This window comes from Drosophila rhopaloa, unplaced genomic scaffold (assembly GCF_018152115.1).
Source record: "Drosophila rhopaloa isolate 14029-0021.01 unplaced genomic scaffold, ASM1815211v1 contig_115, whole genome shotgun sequence".
Classification (NCBI taxonomy): domain Eukaryota; kingdom Metazoa; phylum Arthropoda; class Insecta; order Diptera; family Drosophilidae; genus Drosophila; species Drosophila rhopaloa.
In genome coordinates, this window is record NW_025334990.1 from 607,948 (window position 1) to 624,918 (window position 16,971).

Sequence of the window (16,971 nt, forward strand, 5' to 3'; positions counted from 1 at the left end):
GTAGGCACTGTAAACGGATAAAATGATTTATTTTTTTAAGAGGACTACCGAATTAGATGGAATTTAAATACGGAAATGGAATTAAATGGAATTTAAGTTCACCCCATTACATAACTGATAATACGAATACAAAGTGAATTCGATTTGAAAACCATTTGTAACAAAATTGGGATGGCGTTAAAATGTTATTTTCGCTGGGTCCTAACGTGCCTCAAAGCCATTCAGGTATTTTGCAATGCACACTATAACTTCGTGACTTTCCGCCATGCCATCGCTATAATAATGCCCATTTTGGCTGCTTTGTTGGCCAATGGCCGGCGTGGAGCATAACTCACATTGCGCACAAATACATGGCCAGGATCGCACCAGAGCCCATTATTAATGAGCTCAGCAATCGAAAATGCGTGTGCACCCTTTTTGCAGGTCCAGGTCCAGGATGTGCGATGACGATGATGACGATGATGACGATGATGATGATGGTAATGGCGACTTCCCAACAATATGCAGCACTCTAATGAGCAGCCGCTTGAGCAGAAGGAAACCACGATTCTGCGGGGCGGGCGAGGAATTCCACTACTTGCGGTGGTGCTGCCACTGCCATTGGAACGCTTGTAAAGTTGTCGAGTAATTAATTTGTTCAATGGCATGCTGGAGGTGTAAGCGAAACCATTTAAAGTTGACGACGTCGTCGTGGCAGACACTTGAGAATTCAAAAGCAACTACAAAGTGGCAAAGTCCTCGAGGACTTGCAGCCAGGTACGCCGGCGGGATCAGGAGAAACTTGTCGTGTATGCCCAGCGGAGTGTGTATCCGGCAACGTTTCGAGTGAAATTTGCACGGGGAGTTTCATTTTGGGGGACAGTGGTAGTAGTTGCTTTTGCCTTTGGATTTCATATGTTGAGCCAGGCATTTACCAACATATTTTACCTACCTTTTAAGTTAGGTTTTGGGGATTGCTTTACAGCAAAGTTTGTATAATATTGAATCGTAATTTGTGGAGTAAGGAAAAGTAATATAGCATTTGTGAAATGGTACAAAATGCTTTTTCAAATTGCTTATACTAAACATACAAGAACATACCGTTCAAATAAAATTAATGTTGTTCAAAAATTACTTTAAAAGCCCCACAAAAATGATAAATATGTAAGTGAGAAAGATTATTTCAATATATAATATAGTAAGCAAGATCGGCAGGACAATGTGCCTTGAATCCTTCGCTATAAGTGCCCAATAATCCGTTTATGAAGCTTAATTATTCATTTATGTCGATAGGTTTTTTAAATTTTTTTTACTGTATTACAAAACATGTAATGTACTTGTTTTCAAAACCCCATAATTTTATTATTAAGTGCATGTGTTCCTTTTCACAATGTCGCCATTTTTATTTCTGTTTAATTAAGTGCTGAATATTGCTTTTTATGTGTATTAATAACAAGCACAATAAAATGTTTTCTATCAAAATAATTTGTGAAATGGTGTACATTTTGAGGGATTGGGAATTTCATTTAAAGCTTATAATCTTTAAAGAGACCTTACAGTAATTAAAGGAATTACTACTCAAACCACCCTCGCAATATCTAGTGCTCATGCCCCTGCTCGTATGCGTGTGAAATCGGAAGTGGATGCCAGCCCCACGCCAATCGCAACTCCCCATCCTGGCCGTTCCGAGTGGAACATCTTCGAGTCGCAGTCACCGGGCTCCCTCGACTGGGCGACAGGTGCTTCCGCATTTGAATGTCAACGGAAACCGCAACGGTACAACTTAGATAAACGTTTGCTCTTTAAATATGTGCGCAATGGCAAAAGGAGCCTTGGGTGGTGTTGGAAAAGAAGAAGAGGCATTTGTGGGGAGGGGGTCGAAGGAAAACTGTGCTCATGTTTGAGCAACTGAACTTATGTGTAAAGCAGAAGCTACAGGCGAAGTGGTTGTGGTTCGTAAAACGGGAGCTTGGATGGAGAATCTTATGGGGACCGAGTGCTAGCTATGACAGGTGCATGGTTGGATAGATCTTGGCTTGGCTTATTGCTTACTCTCCAGATATATGTACACGAACATGGGTTTGCGTGAGCGGAGGAGTGCCAAGGTGTTTGCTTTTGCAGGAGCTCAGTAAAATTGATTATGGGAAATTGAGATGGATAAGCAAAGACTGTGTCGAAGGCAACCAATAAGGATAACATTAGACAGCTATCGAGACAACCACAGAATTCTAATGTTGTTTCATTGAGTACACTTAAAGCCAACATCAAAGGTAAATCCCTTTAAAGAAGCAATTAAACTTTAAATTAATGAACTTTATTAGATATGTGATAGAAAAAACAAATCATTTCGATCGTGAAATACTCGCTCCGCGAAATTTGCCTTAGCCCTATTCAAAATGTATCAATATTTGTATATACCCAGCTACTAATTTTGGATGCAAACTATTAAAAATGGGGCAGCAAAGTTATTTAGAATAAACAAAAAAATCTTCAATCACTAATTAAAACCCTACATATCTCCAGTTTTATTGATCCGAGCTCATTAAGAAATAAATAAAAATTCACCAATTTTGGCCAGGTCTAAAATGTAAAATAATACTTAAAAAATAATGCTTTGCTCTTTTAAAAACTATAGGGATATCCTTTGAAACTTGATATGCTTTGGAGGCCCTGAATTTACAAATATGTACATTATTCCTCTGTACAAATAAACAAACGAAATTATTAAATATGCATTCAAATGAATATTCCCGTGTATATTGTACTCAATGGCTTATTGGTGTACACGAATATTAAATATTGCCTTTGCGACAAGTTGATCCATCACAAAAAGCGTTACATGCGTTCGGCAATTTACACCAAATGATTCAGAAAAATATTGTATCAACCCGCTGATTGAATTATGCTCATCGACTGAATGGAATTCCTGCAGCGATAACCATTTTTTCGTTGTTGCTGTGGCTTCTGACATGCATTATTGACAGTTTCAAAAAATTTGATTAAGTTTCAAATCAATTTTCATTCAATTTAGGCAAATACCAAACAAATTAAATCACGCCCGAATAAATAGCAAAGCACCTGACTGCCCGAAAAAACCTCTCAATGCTAAACTGCTAAAAATAAAATCAATTAACAATAAATGCAAGCAATTAAATTCAGTGCTGTGTGAGGGCGAATGGACTGGGGGGCAAAGAAATGTTTGCCACAGATAAAAACAGGCCACTTAATTAAGCCGAAACTGGTTTGGGGACAAATGGAGAGGAGAGAGTGCTATTGGCCCACATTTACACTGGCCGGCATGTTTTAAGTGCGAAACAATGTAATTTCATGGTAATCAGTCTGGGACCTGGCCCGGCATCTAATGCCACTCCAACTACCAACTACCATCTACCAAACTGCACAACTACACAACTACACAAATTTCCGGCTGTGTGCACAAAGCCATTGGGAACCGATGGGAAAGATGGAAAAGGGCCAAAACCGAAGCTGAGCACTTGGGCCAGAAAAATGTCAGTTTGCAATTTTCTATGCCATTTAAAATAAATGAAAATTGCTCTTCATCCTCTACCGGGCTTTTTCGGGTGTTCGCCATGGTTTTGGCCATGGTTTGGGCCAGCGCGTGTTAACGTAAATAAATTACACATACACATGGACGGCGAGTGGAAGCGGGACACAGATACGCAATCAAGTGGTCAGCGGCATGCAGCTTATAAATCAGCGCCAGCCGCTTGGGCGCAACATCAGCAAACATTTGGAGGATAGATGACCCCGGCATCGCGACCCGCATTGCGATGGACAGCTGAACGAATGACCGAGTGAGTGGACGCCCGAATGACTGAATGAATAGATTGAGCGCCCGGCCCCGGATAGATTGCTTGTATAAATGTTCGGCTATTTAGTTTCGGTTTGCTGTGGTTTGACTTTGCTTGTTTCCCCAACCCCAACCCCATCTCCATCTCCATTTCGCCTATTTTTTTGTTAGGGCGGTGCGGTGTGCAGAAGTTGATATTGCGCTTTTGTGTTTTAATGTTGTTTCTGGGACAATTGTCAGTCCGGCGAGAGCTGGGCGACCGGGTCGGTTAGCAGAATCATTTTGTTTGACAAATAGCCGGGCAATTAAGAATTAACTACCATCTGGTTAGGCCGGGTCCAGGGACATAAGCCGCTTTAAGTGCGCTCCCGGGACACGGGAAGGAATTTGGAGGGCCGATAAACCAAATACAGTGTGTGGGACCTTCTTGTATTGAAAGAAAAAAGTATTAAATACCAATGCAGTAATATCTTCCAATGTCTCTATTTTAATATACTTGTACATTTATTAAAATTTTAATATTTCTATATTAATCAGTGGCTAAATTTATTTGTATCAGTGTATTCGTTCCAATAAAATTATCTGGTAATGAAATAAATCAAAAGTCTGCATGTTAATCTCAGAAGTTGCAATATGCTAATGATACACATCTCTAAGAATTTACATGATGTTTTATTAATGTGAAATCATCTCCAGGATACACTTACTTAATGTGATAAAAGTGTATTTAAACTGAGAGAAAATTAACTAAAACCTCTTTCAAAGCTCTAGAAACTGACTGACGCCGGCGAGTGAGGTTCAAGCCAACACATACCTAGAGTAATAACTACTACGATAATGACATTAAACAAGTTGACGAACTTCTTCTAACAATGTAAACAGTCAGTTTCTGTGCGTTGCTTACTAAGAGTATATTCTTAGTTTAACCGCCTGCTCAGTGGCAGCATAGTTAACATTGCACCCTGACTTTGGGCCACTGACAGCAATTGACTGTCTAAGTATCTGCCACTAGAAGGACCCCCATTCGCTTTGTCTGCGACGCGAATGCCGATGAAGGATGCCAGGCCTGTGCTTAGGTGAGTGGCAAGTACTTACATACTTGCAGACAAAAGTAACACAGCACTGGCAACAATGCCGCAAGATTGCTGTGTGGCCAAAAAGGCGGGCGGATCATCTGCATATATTTATGTACATGTATATAGTCTCATGGTACAAAGGAGTCGTCGTCCCAAAGCAAACCGCACACATGTGGTGCGGTCATAGCCTAAGGCTCTTCTTTATCAACCCGCTCCCTCTTCCGAGAAATATTGCTATGCAAATATTTCTATTGCATATTTTCGGGCACGCGGCCGAATTCCCGGACTTTGGAGGGATGGGGATGCATTGCACAGTGGGTCCAAGGGGCGTGGCAGCGGGACTTACTCCAAAATTGTGCAAGTATTAATAACCTATACACCTTTTATTACTGTTCTATATAAAAGCAAAAGAGCCGAATTTAAGCGCAGATTCTCAGTTTTTCGGAATCCGTGTAGTAAACCGGAACAGTAATATTTACCTATCCGATTTATAATGACCCACAATCATGGTTTTGTTAGGATACAATAACCTATGATATGATGATAAATTTTATGATTAGGTATTATTTCATTTTTGATGAAAAACCTATGTATAGTAAATTTTTGTATACCACTGGTGATCGTCCCAAATCAAATCGCATACATATAATTTATAGCTAAAAGCTCATCTTTATTTCTAATTTTTTTGAAATATTCCAATACAAACATAAGCATTGTTTACTTTTGGGACGCGGCGAGATTTCCGAGTTTGGGGGGGGATGAACCGTCGGGAAATTTACAGCTTACTGGGGACAAAAAAACAAGCCACATCCAGACGAGATAAGCTTTAGATGGATGGCTACAAAAGCAGTGGCTCGGCTCCCGACAGAATCCAGTCTCCACCGCGATGTCGCTCACCTCAAAGCTGCCAGTCTATCTGCTCCTAGTCGCTATTTCCGCGGGCGGGAGTCTGTCCTACGATGTGCCCAAGGCCACCGTCAAGGTTAACTCGCCGAAGGGATTCGAGGTCTCCATTCCCCACGAGCCGGGCATCTCGCTGTTCGCCTTCCACGGCAAGGTCAACGAGGAGATGGACGATCTGGGCGATCAGACCTGGGCGGCCGATATAGTGAGTTCCCGCAATGGACGCTGGACATATCGCAACCGGAACCAGAAACTTCAAACCGGAGATGTTCTTTACTACTGGACCACGGCGCGGTACCATGGGATCGACTACCACAACTACAACCAGGTGCATGTGGTCGGCGGAGGGGATTCCCAGAGAATTGATGTGAACGGCTCCAACGGTGGTCACCAGCCTATTGTCGCCAACGGCCACAATACGATTAATATATTTGTTCAATAAATTAAGCGTGAATACATGTTTGTACTGTTTTATTGCTTGAGCTTTGTCAATAGCCAAATACAAAGTCATATCAAGACCGCTTTATCCATCAGTCAGGTTTGTATGCCAAAAATTTTATTAATACTAGTTTATTTCAAAACAAGAAGGCAAGCTAACGTCCGCAAGCCAAATCTTATGTACACTTGGTATGCTTTTCATATCAATAGTTATTTCGAAAAGAAGTATGTTATAGAATTATTTAATAAACAATTTGCGACCCCGACTTTCTAAATAAAGTATCAAAAACAGCGTGGATTGCTGTGAAGCTCTAGTGAAAGTGAATCTACAATTTGTTTGCTTTAATAATGAATAATTTGACAGATATCGAAGAATCGAATTGGTCGCATATGACCTTCCCTAAGGTTTTTATAAATAATCATTTTAAAATATAGTAAGTTCACAAATATTTTAGTTAAATATATATTCAGAATGCGGCTACAATTACCACAGGCTTCAAAACAGTGGCATAGCTGACCTCGACCAGATTAACACCCTGGAATGAGAACAAAAACAAACTGATAAGAAAACAAGAAAGGGAAGCTAACTTCGGACGGAGCCGAAGTTGATATACCCTTGCAGAATACTCTCTTAATTATATTCTCCAAAATTATTCATATGATGCATTCTTAATACTCATAAAAAATCCCAACTTCCTAACTTTAAAAACATTATGGCATTTCCAATCGTTCAGTTATATGGCAGCTATAGGATATAGTCGGCCGATCCTTATGAAATTTGGTAGGTCGGATTGATAAAAATAAAACCCATAGAAAATCCCAACTTTCTAACTTTACAAACACCAAAGTTATGGCATTTCCGATCAATCAGTTATATGTCAGCTATAGGATATAGTCGGCCGATCGTTATGAAATTTGGTAGGTCGGATTGATTGGCCAAATATAAAACCCTTAGAAAATCCCAACTTCCTAACTTTACAAACACGAAAATTATGGCATTTCCGATCAATCAGTTATATGGCAACTATAGGATATATTCGGCCGACCCCGGCCGTTCCGACTTATATACTGCGTGCAAAGGAAATAAGGGTGTGTGCAAAGTTTCAATTCGATAGCTTTAAAACTGAGAGACTAGTTTGAGTAGACGGACAGACGGACAGACGGACAGACGGACGGACGGACGGACAGACGGACGGACGGACAGACGGACATGAAGGTGATCCTGATCAAGAATATATATACTTTATAGGGTCGGAGATGTCTCCTTCACTGCGTTGCACACTTTTGACCAAAATTATAATACCCTCTGCAAGGGTATAATAATCTCAGCTTGATATGGAAAAACACCTGTTATTAATAATACCACAATAATACGGCGAATTTAAAATGTATAGCCAATATCAATCCGATATGAAAAATAACCATAATGTTATGTTTGAAAATATTAGTTCTTTTTACTCAAAAATTGTCTTCAGTAAAAAATACCGGTTGATGATCAGGTTAGAATATTTTGATCAAGAGCCATTCTAGTTTTACACAATCTGTAAAGGGAAGATGAGGCAGATAAACCAACATATTTATTGGAATATTATTTGGGATATATTATTGGAATATACAATTAGAAATAAAATAACCTCTTTAATGGTATACATACACAGTACTCTATTAGTTTTAGGTAATATAAGTACATTTTTTTCAAATATTACATACTTTACACCTGATCAGAAAAACAATCATAAAACCGTTTATTTTAGGTAAAATATCCATACCGGAAAATATACTACAAATAAATTCAGGAGGCAACTATTTATTTTTGTTGATTAATTTAAAAAATTTTTCACGACTTGTTATGCTAAATTGTAATAAATTATTTTAACCACAAACAATGGCTAAATTATCCTCATTTTTGGTAAAACGATCCCTAACAGCAACAATGTATTTCAATACCATTGCATGGTTTTATTTTTTCCCATTAGAGCTATAAATCAAAGAAGCACTTTGTCACAGATACGCAAGTAAGTATCCGGATCGTATAAATCATACTGAAAAGTTCTCCAGCCCGCTCATCACACGGGTTTGAAGGGCGACACCCAAAAACTGCCGCCATACATTGGAGGGAAGCAACCGAGGACACCGAAAAAATGCACCAAGGAATTTAGCCAGGTATGACAGCACCACCCTCAATACACTCTCGTCCATAAACAACTGCATAAAAGGATGCGCTTGGACCATTTAACTTTCCCCCAAGGCTAACAGAAAGCAGATAAAACTTTTTGCCATGTCAGTCCCAGTTGGTGCGCTTTTGGTGGCTTAGAAATGTCTGATGTTGCGTGTGGTGAAAGGCTTTCACTTCTGAGCAGAGAGTACTTATTTGATCGAATTGAATTTTGACTTAAATAAATATTTTTATAAATGATAAATTCCTGATATTACTCTAATTCGCCCTGAAAATGGATTTTAATTTTAATTTATTTATTTACCCATTAAGGTAAACTAAATCTGACTCAGGATTAGTTCTAAGAACTCAAAATCAAACTTATCAACATGATAAAGTTCTATAATAACATTGATTTCTTGTCGAAATTAAATAGCATTAGCTTATAATCATATGATAAACTTTTAGATGAGCCAAATTGCACATTTAATATGGCTCTAGCATTAACAGCCTAGTGTGTGTGAGGTTTTATATTTACTGTCAGTTTTTATAAGTCAACAGTATATATTTGGGACTCGAAACATTTTTAAATCGCTTATTTAAGCTAGCTTGTAAAGACAATTATTTAAAAAACCCTGAGGCTATATCTTTATCAAGTCAAAGCCGTAAATCTTAAATAGATCTTTGACCTGAAATCTGTGAAATAATTCAAAAAGACAAATATATTTTAAATGTGTATTAAAGAAATATACTTTTAGGCTGTTAAATCATTTTGGTAACACCTGGATCCGCTCCTCGCGCCGACTGTTTTGTGTTAGTTTGCTTTGCCTTGCGCTTGACCTGCCTTGCTGACCGCTTTCAGCCGAGAATCGGAAAGCAAGAAAGTTGAGTGTGAACAGAACCCGAGGTTTTAGAAAATTACATAATGTGCCTGGTTGGAAAGGGGAGGGACCCAATTCCTGCTATATGGAATAATAAATATATTATTATATGCCTGGTCAGGCCATTTGTCACAACTCATTTGCAGTGCATTAAGCATTTATGCGGAGAGGTGTTCGCAAAGCTTTTGCACTTTTTCGCAATCATACATACATGCATTTAAATACTTATATACATGTGGGCAATATACAGGTGGGCATGTGCAAGTGTGCATATATCTGTGGCACGAAGGTAGCGGACTAAGTGACGCTGTCAGCAACATTTGCGAGCTGCACTGCTCTCATTTTCTCATTTCGCTTGGCGAAAACTGCCAGCTAGCGGCAAGATTGTGGCATTCGCAGTTGCACTTGCAGTGGCACGACCCACCTGCCCCTGCCACAGCACCACCCACCTGCACCACCCACGGACACCGGCACATGCTTCATTTAACGCCCATATACACTCACATTGGTCGCCGTTTTTCACATGGCAGGCGCTAAAATGACTTGTGACGACAACATAATGCGAAAAGTGTGCAAAAAATATATATATACCTACTACGTCCATACAAACTCCACACATTTTTTTTTAAAGCCTCAGGTGGAGAGCACTTAATGTGGTACTTAAGCTTCTTATGCTCGTGGCATTCAAGCGTTATTTAAATTAAATTTAAAGGCCACAACCACTCTTATTCTCATATAAAATAATTGAAACACGTTTATTTGGCAAGGTTTGCCTTTTGAACTAAATTAATTGCTGCCGAAAAAGCTTCAACTAAACGGACTTCTATTAAATTCCGTTTCCGAAGGGTCCACCTGTTTGACTTCCTGTAATGAGTTCCGATTCCTGGGTATTTGTTTTAAACGGTCCTCCAGTATTGCTTCCACTGATTAGACCAGAATTTAATTTGCCTTCATGATTGACACTTTCAAATGGTCCTCCTGAATTACTTCCACTGACTAGACCACTTCCACTATGGCCAAACGTACCTTGGCTCCTTCCTCCAGAAATTAGACCTTCATGGTGAATGTTACTGACAAATGGACCTCCAGGCCTGCTGTTACTGATCAGACCACTTTCAGGTGACAAACCATATCTTCCTTGATTTCTATCAAGGGGACCTCCACTATTTCCTCCAGAAATGAGTCCTTTATTGGAAAATGGACCTCCAGTTTGCCTGCCACTGATAAGACCACTATCACTGTCACTACCAATTGAGCCGTCTGTCCATTGATTACTGCCAAAGGGACCTCCACTATTTTGTCCGGAAATTAAGACCTCTTGATGATGGTTACTGGCAAATGGTCCTCCAGTTTTACTGCCACCGATCAGTCCACCTCCACCTTGGCCATAATTACCGCCAAAGGAACCTCCACTGTTCCCTCCAGAAATTAGACCTCCTTCATGATTGCCACTTCCAAATGGGCCTCCTGAATTACTTCCACTGACTAGACCACTTCCACCATGGCCAAAAGGCCCTCCGCTGCTTGCTCCAGTTATTAAACCTCCTTGCTGATCGCCACTTCCAAATGGACCTCCTGGTCTACGACCACTGATCAGTCCATTTACTCCTTGGCCTCCAAAAAATCCTCCGTCGGATGGTAAGCCGTAGTCTCTGTAAACAAGTTGGGCCAAACTCGATCCCAGTGTCAGCAGCATCACTAGCAAAAACGACCTCATGGCAAAGCAAGCAAATAGATGACTGATCTCCCAAAACGTTTCGTGTTATTTCTAAGATCAGTCAGCGAATACAAGCAAAATAAACAGAGCTAGGCAAAGAAAAAAATAACTCAATGAATCAGATAACCCATCAATCAGTAGATGACGACAAAGTGTCGGGAAGTTTATCAGTATTTTTCGAAGCTTGAAAAAGCTTTTGAGCTTGATCATTAGTTTTCTGTTATGCATTACTTAGCTTTGAAAATCAATTTTATACGCTGGCTTGCAAGTTTTTAGGAATATTATTTTAGGTCCAGCAAAAAAAAAATCTTGACGCTAAATTCATTTTGTGCTAAAATAGTTTTAAAAAAATAACTTCCCGTTTTGTGTTTAAATCGGCTTATTTTATTCAATTTTGATAATAAAACGAAAACAGGTAAAGTTCTCGTAATTTTAATTAAACACTTATTTTTAATGGTTTGCGGTATAAACCAAGATGAAATTCCGTTTACGTTTGATATATCTTTTAATAGGGCAGTAAAAAACGGCAGTAATATCTCAAAGTCAAATCCTATTTAATTATCCAACCAGAGAAAACTTAAATCCAAAATTATAATATGAACGTAATGGTTTTAATTTCAAGTAAAATACATTGTGACACAACATTTCACTAGACTATCAATATTAATCAGTTTCTCCTAAAATGTTAAGGCTTGTGTTGACTTTTCTTGAATGTATGTTATTTCAGGCGACGAAGCGACCGCCATAAATCGCAATCAGAAAACTTAAAGACAGCGGAGGCCCCTAAGAAAATGTAACATCCACCCATGAATATAAATACGTGTCCGGGCTGAAACTATTCCAGGAAAATGAGGGCGCCATCTAATGGGTAAAATATGAAGCCGCCACCCAACTCTGGAAGGGGGGGATGGGCGAATCGGGCGGAGACGGGCGAATCGGGCGGAGACGCGGTTAAAAAAGCCGGCAGAGTGGCAAATTAATTATAAAAGATTCCGCTGCCACCAAGTTAAATATTTTTGCTCAACTTCGGTTCAAACTGCGGACGGACACGGGGCGTTGCCGTGGAAAATAAGTTGCCAGTAACTTGACGCACATTTGTCAGGTTTTTTCCGTGAAAAGGGGTTAGTGGGGCTTGAAGTGGGCTGTATGAGAGTTGCCAGTCTACAGGTGTCTTCCACAAGCGGCGAGAGTGAAATTTTCGGAGAAAAGCGGATGGTGTGACTGGGGAGCGGCTGATATATAGCTCTTTGAAATTAGTCCAAGTGCAAAGTGTTCTGAAAGGAGTAAAAAATTGAGAAAATGGGGAAAAAATCGCGCAAAATGGAGAAGAATTGCTCAACTTTGTCAGGCTGTTGTCGATGATATTTTCTTAGGGGTTACCTTTACGCAGATGTTCCATTAAAATCGCTATAATAAAAATAATTTTAAATATCTACAATACAAAAAATACAAACATTAATAGAAAGAAGAAAGGAAAGCTAATTCGGGCGAAGCCGAAGTTGATATACCCTTGCAGAATACTCTGTAAATTATATTAATACTCATAAAAAATCCCAACTTCCTAACTTTAAAAACACCAAAGTTATGGCATTTCCAATCGTTCAGTTATATGACAGCTATAGGATATAGTCGGCCGATCCTTATGAAATTTAATAGGGCGGATTGATTAATGAATAATTTTGGAGAATATAATTTACAGAATTTTCTGCAAGGGTATATCAACTTCGGCTCCCGAAGTTAGCTTTCCTTTCTTGTTGATTATGATATGGATATGGTTATAGATATCTTTTGATAATTTAGTGCAAGCTTTTACAGTGAATTAACAATATTCAAGTGTATGATTACTTCATATAATGATTATGTAGTTTTCTGCTAATTAATTTGGTTGCAAATATCCCACCGTCTCGTGGCACAATTTAGAAAGCTTTTATTGAATCTTCAGACTCGCCTTCACTGCTCTATGAAAATCGATTGAATCTCTGATAAACAGCAAACTATTATCAGCTTCCATCAAATTAGAAACTAATTTATTAGTTTATTGGTTCAAAGTGATTGAATAGATTGCCTTAAAGCTCCTCCTCTATCACTAAACAACCAAATTAGGCACCGTGTAAATAAATTTACATCTGCAACATGTACATTTGAAAACACTTGTGCTGCTATTCTGGATCATAACAAATATATATATTTATATGTATATATCTGTGCTTGTATTCCCGGGCTGTGTACCCAATTAGCATTAATGAATCCTCATCCTCTTGCAGGTAATGCCTATAAAGTAAAGCTCGCCTTAATAATTGAGTTAATGTCGCTTCGCTGACGCTCACTTTGCCCCAAGTTGTTGTTTACTTATTAAGCTAATTGTGTTCATTAAGACCACCTGCCTTTGTGCAAGTACTTTAAAACTTGAGATTGTTGCCATTTTCGATTGATCAAATGCACTTTCCGTGTCTTTGGCCCCCTCTCCACTTGACACTGTTCTAACAATGGCTCACGTCGCAAGTCATCTGCAGCAGTCCACCATCGTCGTCTGCATTTCAAAATCGCACACAAAACATTTGCCAAATGCGAAAATGCAGTCAATGTCGTGCAATATGCAGTGTCTCCTAACCCACCTAACTTACCACCAACAGATCCAACTCTCTCCCCACCAGCTCACAAGCTTACACAGCGAATAAATTTGAAAACAAAGAATTTGGTTGCGAACAATTCGTGTCCAAATTCTATTAAGAATATTTGTCTTTGCATTGGGAATAATTGGTCAAGAAATTAAATTGCTAATTTAAATAAAAAATTTTTTTATAAAATTTCGAAATTTGTTTTTATCTACTTTTTTTTTGCATCTGATATAATGTTTTTGGATATAACAAATTTCTTAAGAAAATGTTTTATTAATTTCTGTACAGAATTCAATAGGTTACTGTTTCTTAAAGTTAATATTTGGTTGCACATCATACAATTTAGGTGTTTGCCTTTATATACCGCCTTAAATATTTAAAAAGCTCAATCTCCAAATCTATCTAGTCTAAATAGCCGGAGACGGTTTCATTTTCCGCTTAATACTTTTCACGAGGTGTAAAATGTTTGACTTAATTTAAGTTTTCCATAATGAATTAATTAATTTTAAAAGTCCTTGACTTAAAATCCCGATTTCTATATCAGTGTAGGGGGATCGCCCCCATTGAACACATTTTTTTGTGATTGTGCAGTCAGCCGTTGATAGAGACATTGAAGAGCGACAGAGAGCGAATTAGAGAAAGAGCGAGAGGGGGAGGGATAGCGGGAAGGAGAGGGAGAAACAAACAGAGTGAGAGAACAAATACCTCTAGTGCTATTTTCAAGCTCTGTGCTTTGTGGAAATGTTTGTTGTTGGTGGCGCTGCTTACGCTTTGCAATTGTTGTTATATTTAGCATCGCAGACGCAATTTATATAAAGTTTAATTGATTGGAAAATCAAATCGATTCGATTCGCACTGCAGCAGCAACAGCAGCAACACGGATTTGCCTTTGACCAGGCGCAGATTGTAGGGGAATTCCCCTAGTCCAAAACGGAAACCGACATCCATGGGCCAACCTACAAGCCGTATTTCAGTCTCAAAGTCGTTTATCTTGCCGCCGTTTGGAAACATTTCTGATCTCGGTTTGCAGTTGGGCTAATGTACGTCGCACATAAATACAATAAAGAACATTTTGGGGGTGGCAATAAAAGCCAAAGCAACACATTGAGGTTACATTAAGCTTCTTAACCTGAACTTGACAGGCTGAATTCAATTACAGCCCTAACGTGCTAGAACAATGAAATAAATTATTTAACAAGTAAGTCAGTTTATACAAAACTTTCCTTTGGGGCGGAGGAGAAACTTGTACATGCTCATAAACAATGAAATAAAAATTATAATAACTTTATTGGTCAATTCAGTATGAAGTTTGATATCAATAATTTCGTTTATTTCTTTTAAGCAAAATACTCAATTAAGCTCTGGGCAAATAGAACACATCTGCATAATTAATAGAAAAGATGAACATTAATTGCACTTGTAAAAGACGATTTTGTTTAAAATTTGTCTATTGTATGTGAAAATTGAAAACGAATATTTTCAGAATTTTATTAAATAAATTTGATGATACTTGAAATTATTTAATATATTTCTGATACTTTGTAGTTCTGAAATTAAGCAAAAACTACAGAAAATAAAAATATATTCGCTACTCCAACTAACTAAATATTCTCCAGCTCAGCACTAACTAATAAACTAATAACCTCTTACCTAACTACGAGTAACATGGCAACAATACGCACACTAACATGCAGACTTTGACTGCAATAATTTGCACTCCCTACTAAAACGGTCCCCAACTTTTAACACTGGCATTTTATTTTCCACTTTACAATTGCTTTATTTTCCGCAGTGAGGCCTCCACCTCCTGGCCACCTAATCCAAATCCACAGCCACTCAAACGGAGCGGCAACAACGAAGCACTTGTCATTAACAAACAACGCAATACCTGTTTAATTTTTATTGTGAAACTTGACTTGGCGAGAGCTTAACTTTTCCCGATGCAGCGCCGGTTAGATACAGACACCCACCAACGAAACGCCCACCCAACACCCAACACCCAACACCCAACACCCACCGCCTGGGGCCATGGATGATGTCAATGGCCGGGCACCGAGCTGGGAGCGAGCAGTTCGACGATATGTTTAATGGCACTAGCAATGGAAAAAGTTTTACGTATAGCAAAGCAATTCAATTGAAAATAATTAGAAACGTAGCCACATGGCGAAACTTCTTAATTGCCCGACTATTGTGCGTCTACACTAAGCAAAATCTCTACTTGATGACTCAATTCAAAGCTTACAAGGAATCGAAATAGAAATAAAGAATATGATTGTAAGCGACCTTTGATGATTGTTTTATTTTAAGTTTTTTCGGCTCGAGGTAAACAATTGAAAAAATTTTTAAAACAAAAGTTTTTAAATTTTATTTTTTTCTTTCCAATATATTTTGGTTGCACTTCGGCAACCGTCTTCAGGGCAAATAATTGTACACGTCTGAAAAAACAAAAAAATAAAATTTAAAAACTTTTGTTTTAAAAACTTTAAATGAAATAAAGAATAATTAATTTTTGTAACATCTGCAAGGGTATATAAACGTCGGCTTTCCGAAGTGGTTTCCTTTCTTTTTAAACATTTAAGATCAAAAACGTAAATTTTTTAAAGATCTTATTTTTTAAAGTTTTTTTAGATCAGGCCATGTCTTAATAATTAAATTTATGTTTTATGCCTTTTTACCAATTTAGATCAAAACTCAAGGAATAGGTTATAAGCACTAAAAATACCTTATTTTGGCCAAAAACTGGATTTATGCTCAAATTAAACAAAAAACTGTGAAATTGAACATTTTTGACCTAATTGTTCCTATGACAGCCATAGAATGTACAAAAAATCCGATTGCGAATGTTTGAAATCTCCAGCTTTTAAATTGACCTTCTAAACGGTATAGAAACAGACGGAGATGGCTATATCAATTCGTCTAGTCATGCTGATTAAAAATATATATATATGTACTTTATAGGGTCGGAAATTTAAATAATACCTATTGTATAATACCCTCTGCAAGGGTATAGAAAAAAACATTTTCATATTTAAGAAAACATTTTGAGCCATTTAAAAGGCAATAAACCCTAGTTTTTTTTTCTAAAAATACCTTTAGAAAAATAAGGCCGTTTTAAATATCCTACTGCAGAGAATAACGATCTGCCATATAATTTTGTTTATAAACGATATAGTACAAATTTGTTCCGAGTGTATGTGACTACGGTGGAACGAGGGTTTGACTGAGAATTGAAAGAGTGCAAAGCACAGAAAGTTGCATTATGCATAAGCCGCTTGGTCTTGAGCCATTATCGAACCCCACACGTATCCAAACATCGGCTGAGAAAGAGAGCCACTGAGGCAATCCAAGAGATACGAATCGAATGAGAGATAGAGAACGACTTGGCGATAGGAG

General features: G+C 38.2%; 2 protein-coding genes across 2 annotated transcripts; one reads left to right on the forward strand and one right to left on the reverse strand.

Moving 5' to 3' along the window:
- The first annotated feature begins 5,737 nt into the window (after positions 1-5,737).
- LOC108051757 (gram-negative bacteria-binding protein 3) lies at positions 5,738-6,229 on the forward strand. The gene has a single exon (XM_017133970.2). It carries the CDS (start codon positions 5,753-5,755, stop codon positions 6,209-6,211), a length of 459 nt encoding a protein of 152 aa, XP_016989459.1. The 5' UTR covers positions 5,738-5,752; the 3' UTR covers positions 6,212-6,229.
- Positions 6,230-9,971: 3,742 nt separating this feature from the next.
- LOC108040931 (keratin, type I cytoskeletal 9) lies at positions 9,972-11,051 on the reverse strand. Its single transcript, XM_017118628.2, has one exon. It carries the CDS (start codon positions 10,958-10,960, stop codon positions 10,070-10,072), a length of 891 nt encoding a protein of 296 aa, XP_016974117.1. The 5' UTR covers positions 10,961-11,051; the 3' UTR covers positions 9,972-10,069.
- Between the last annotated feature and the right edge of the window lie 5,920 nt (positions 11,052-16,971).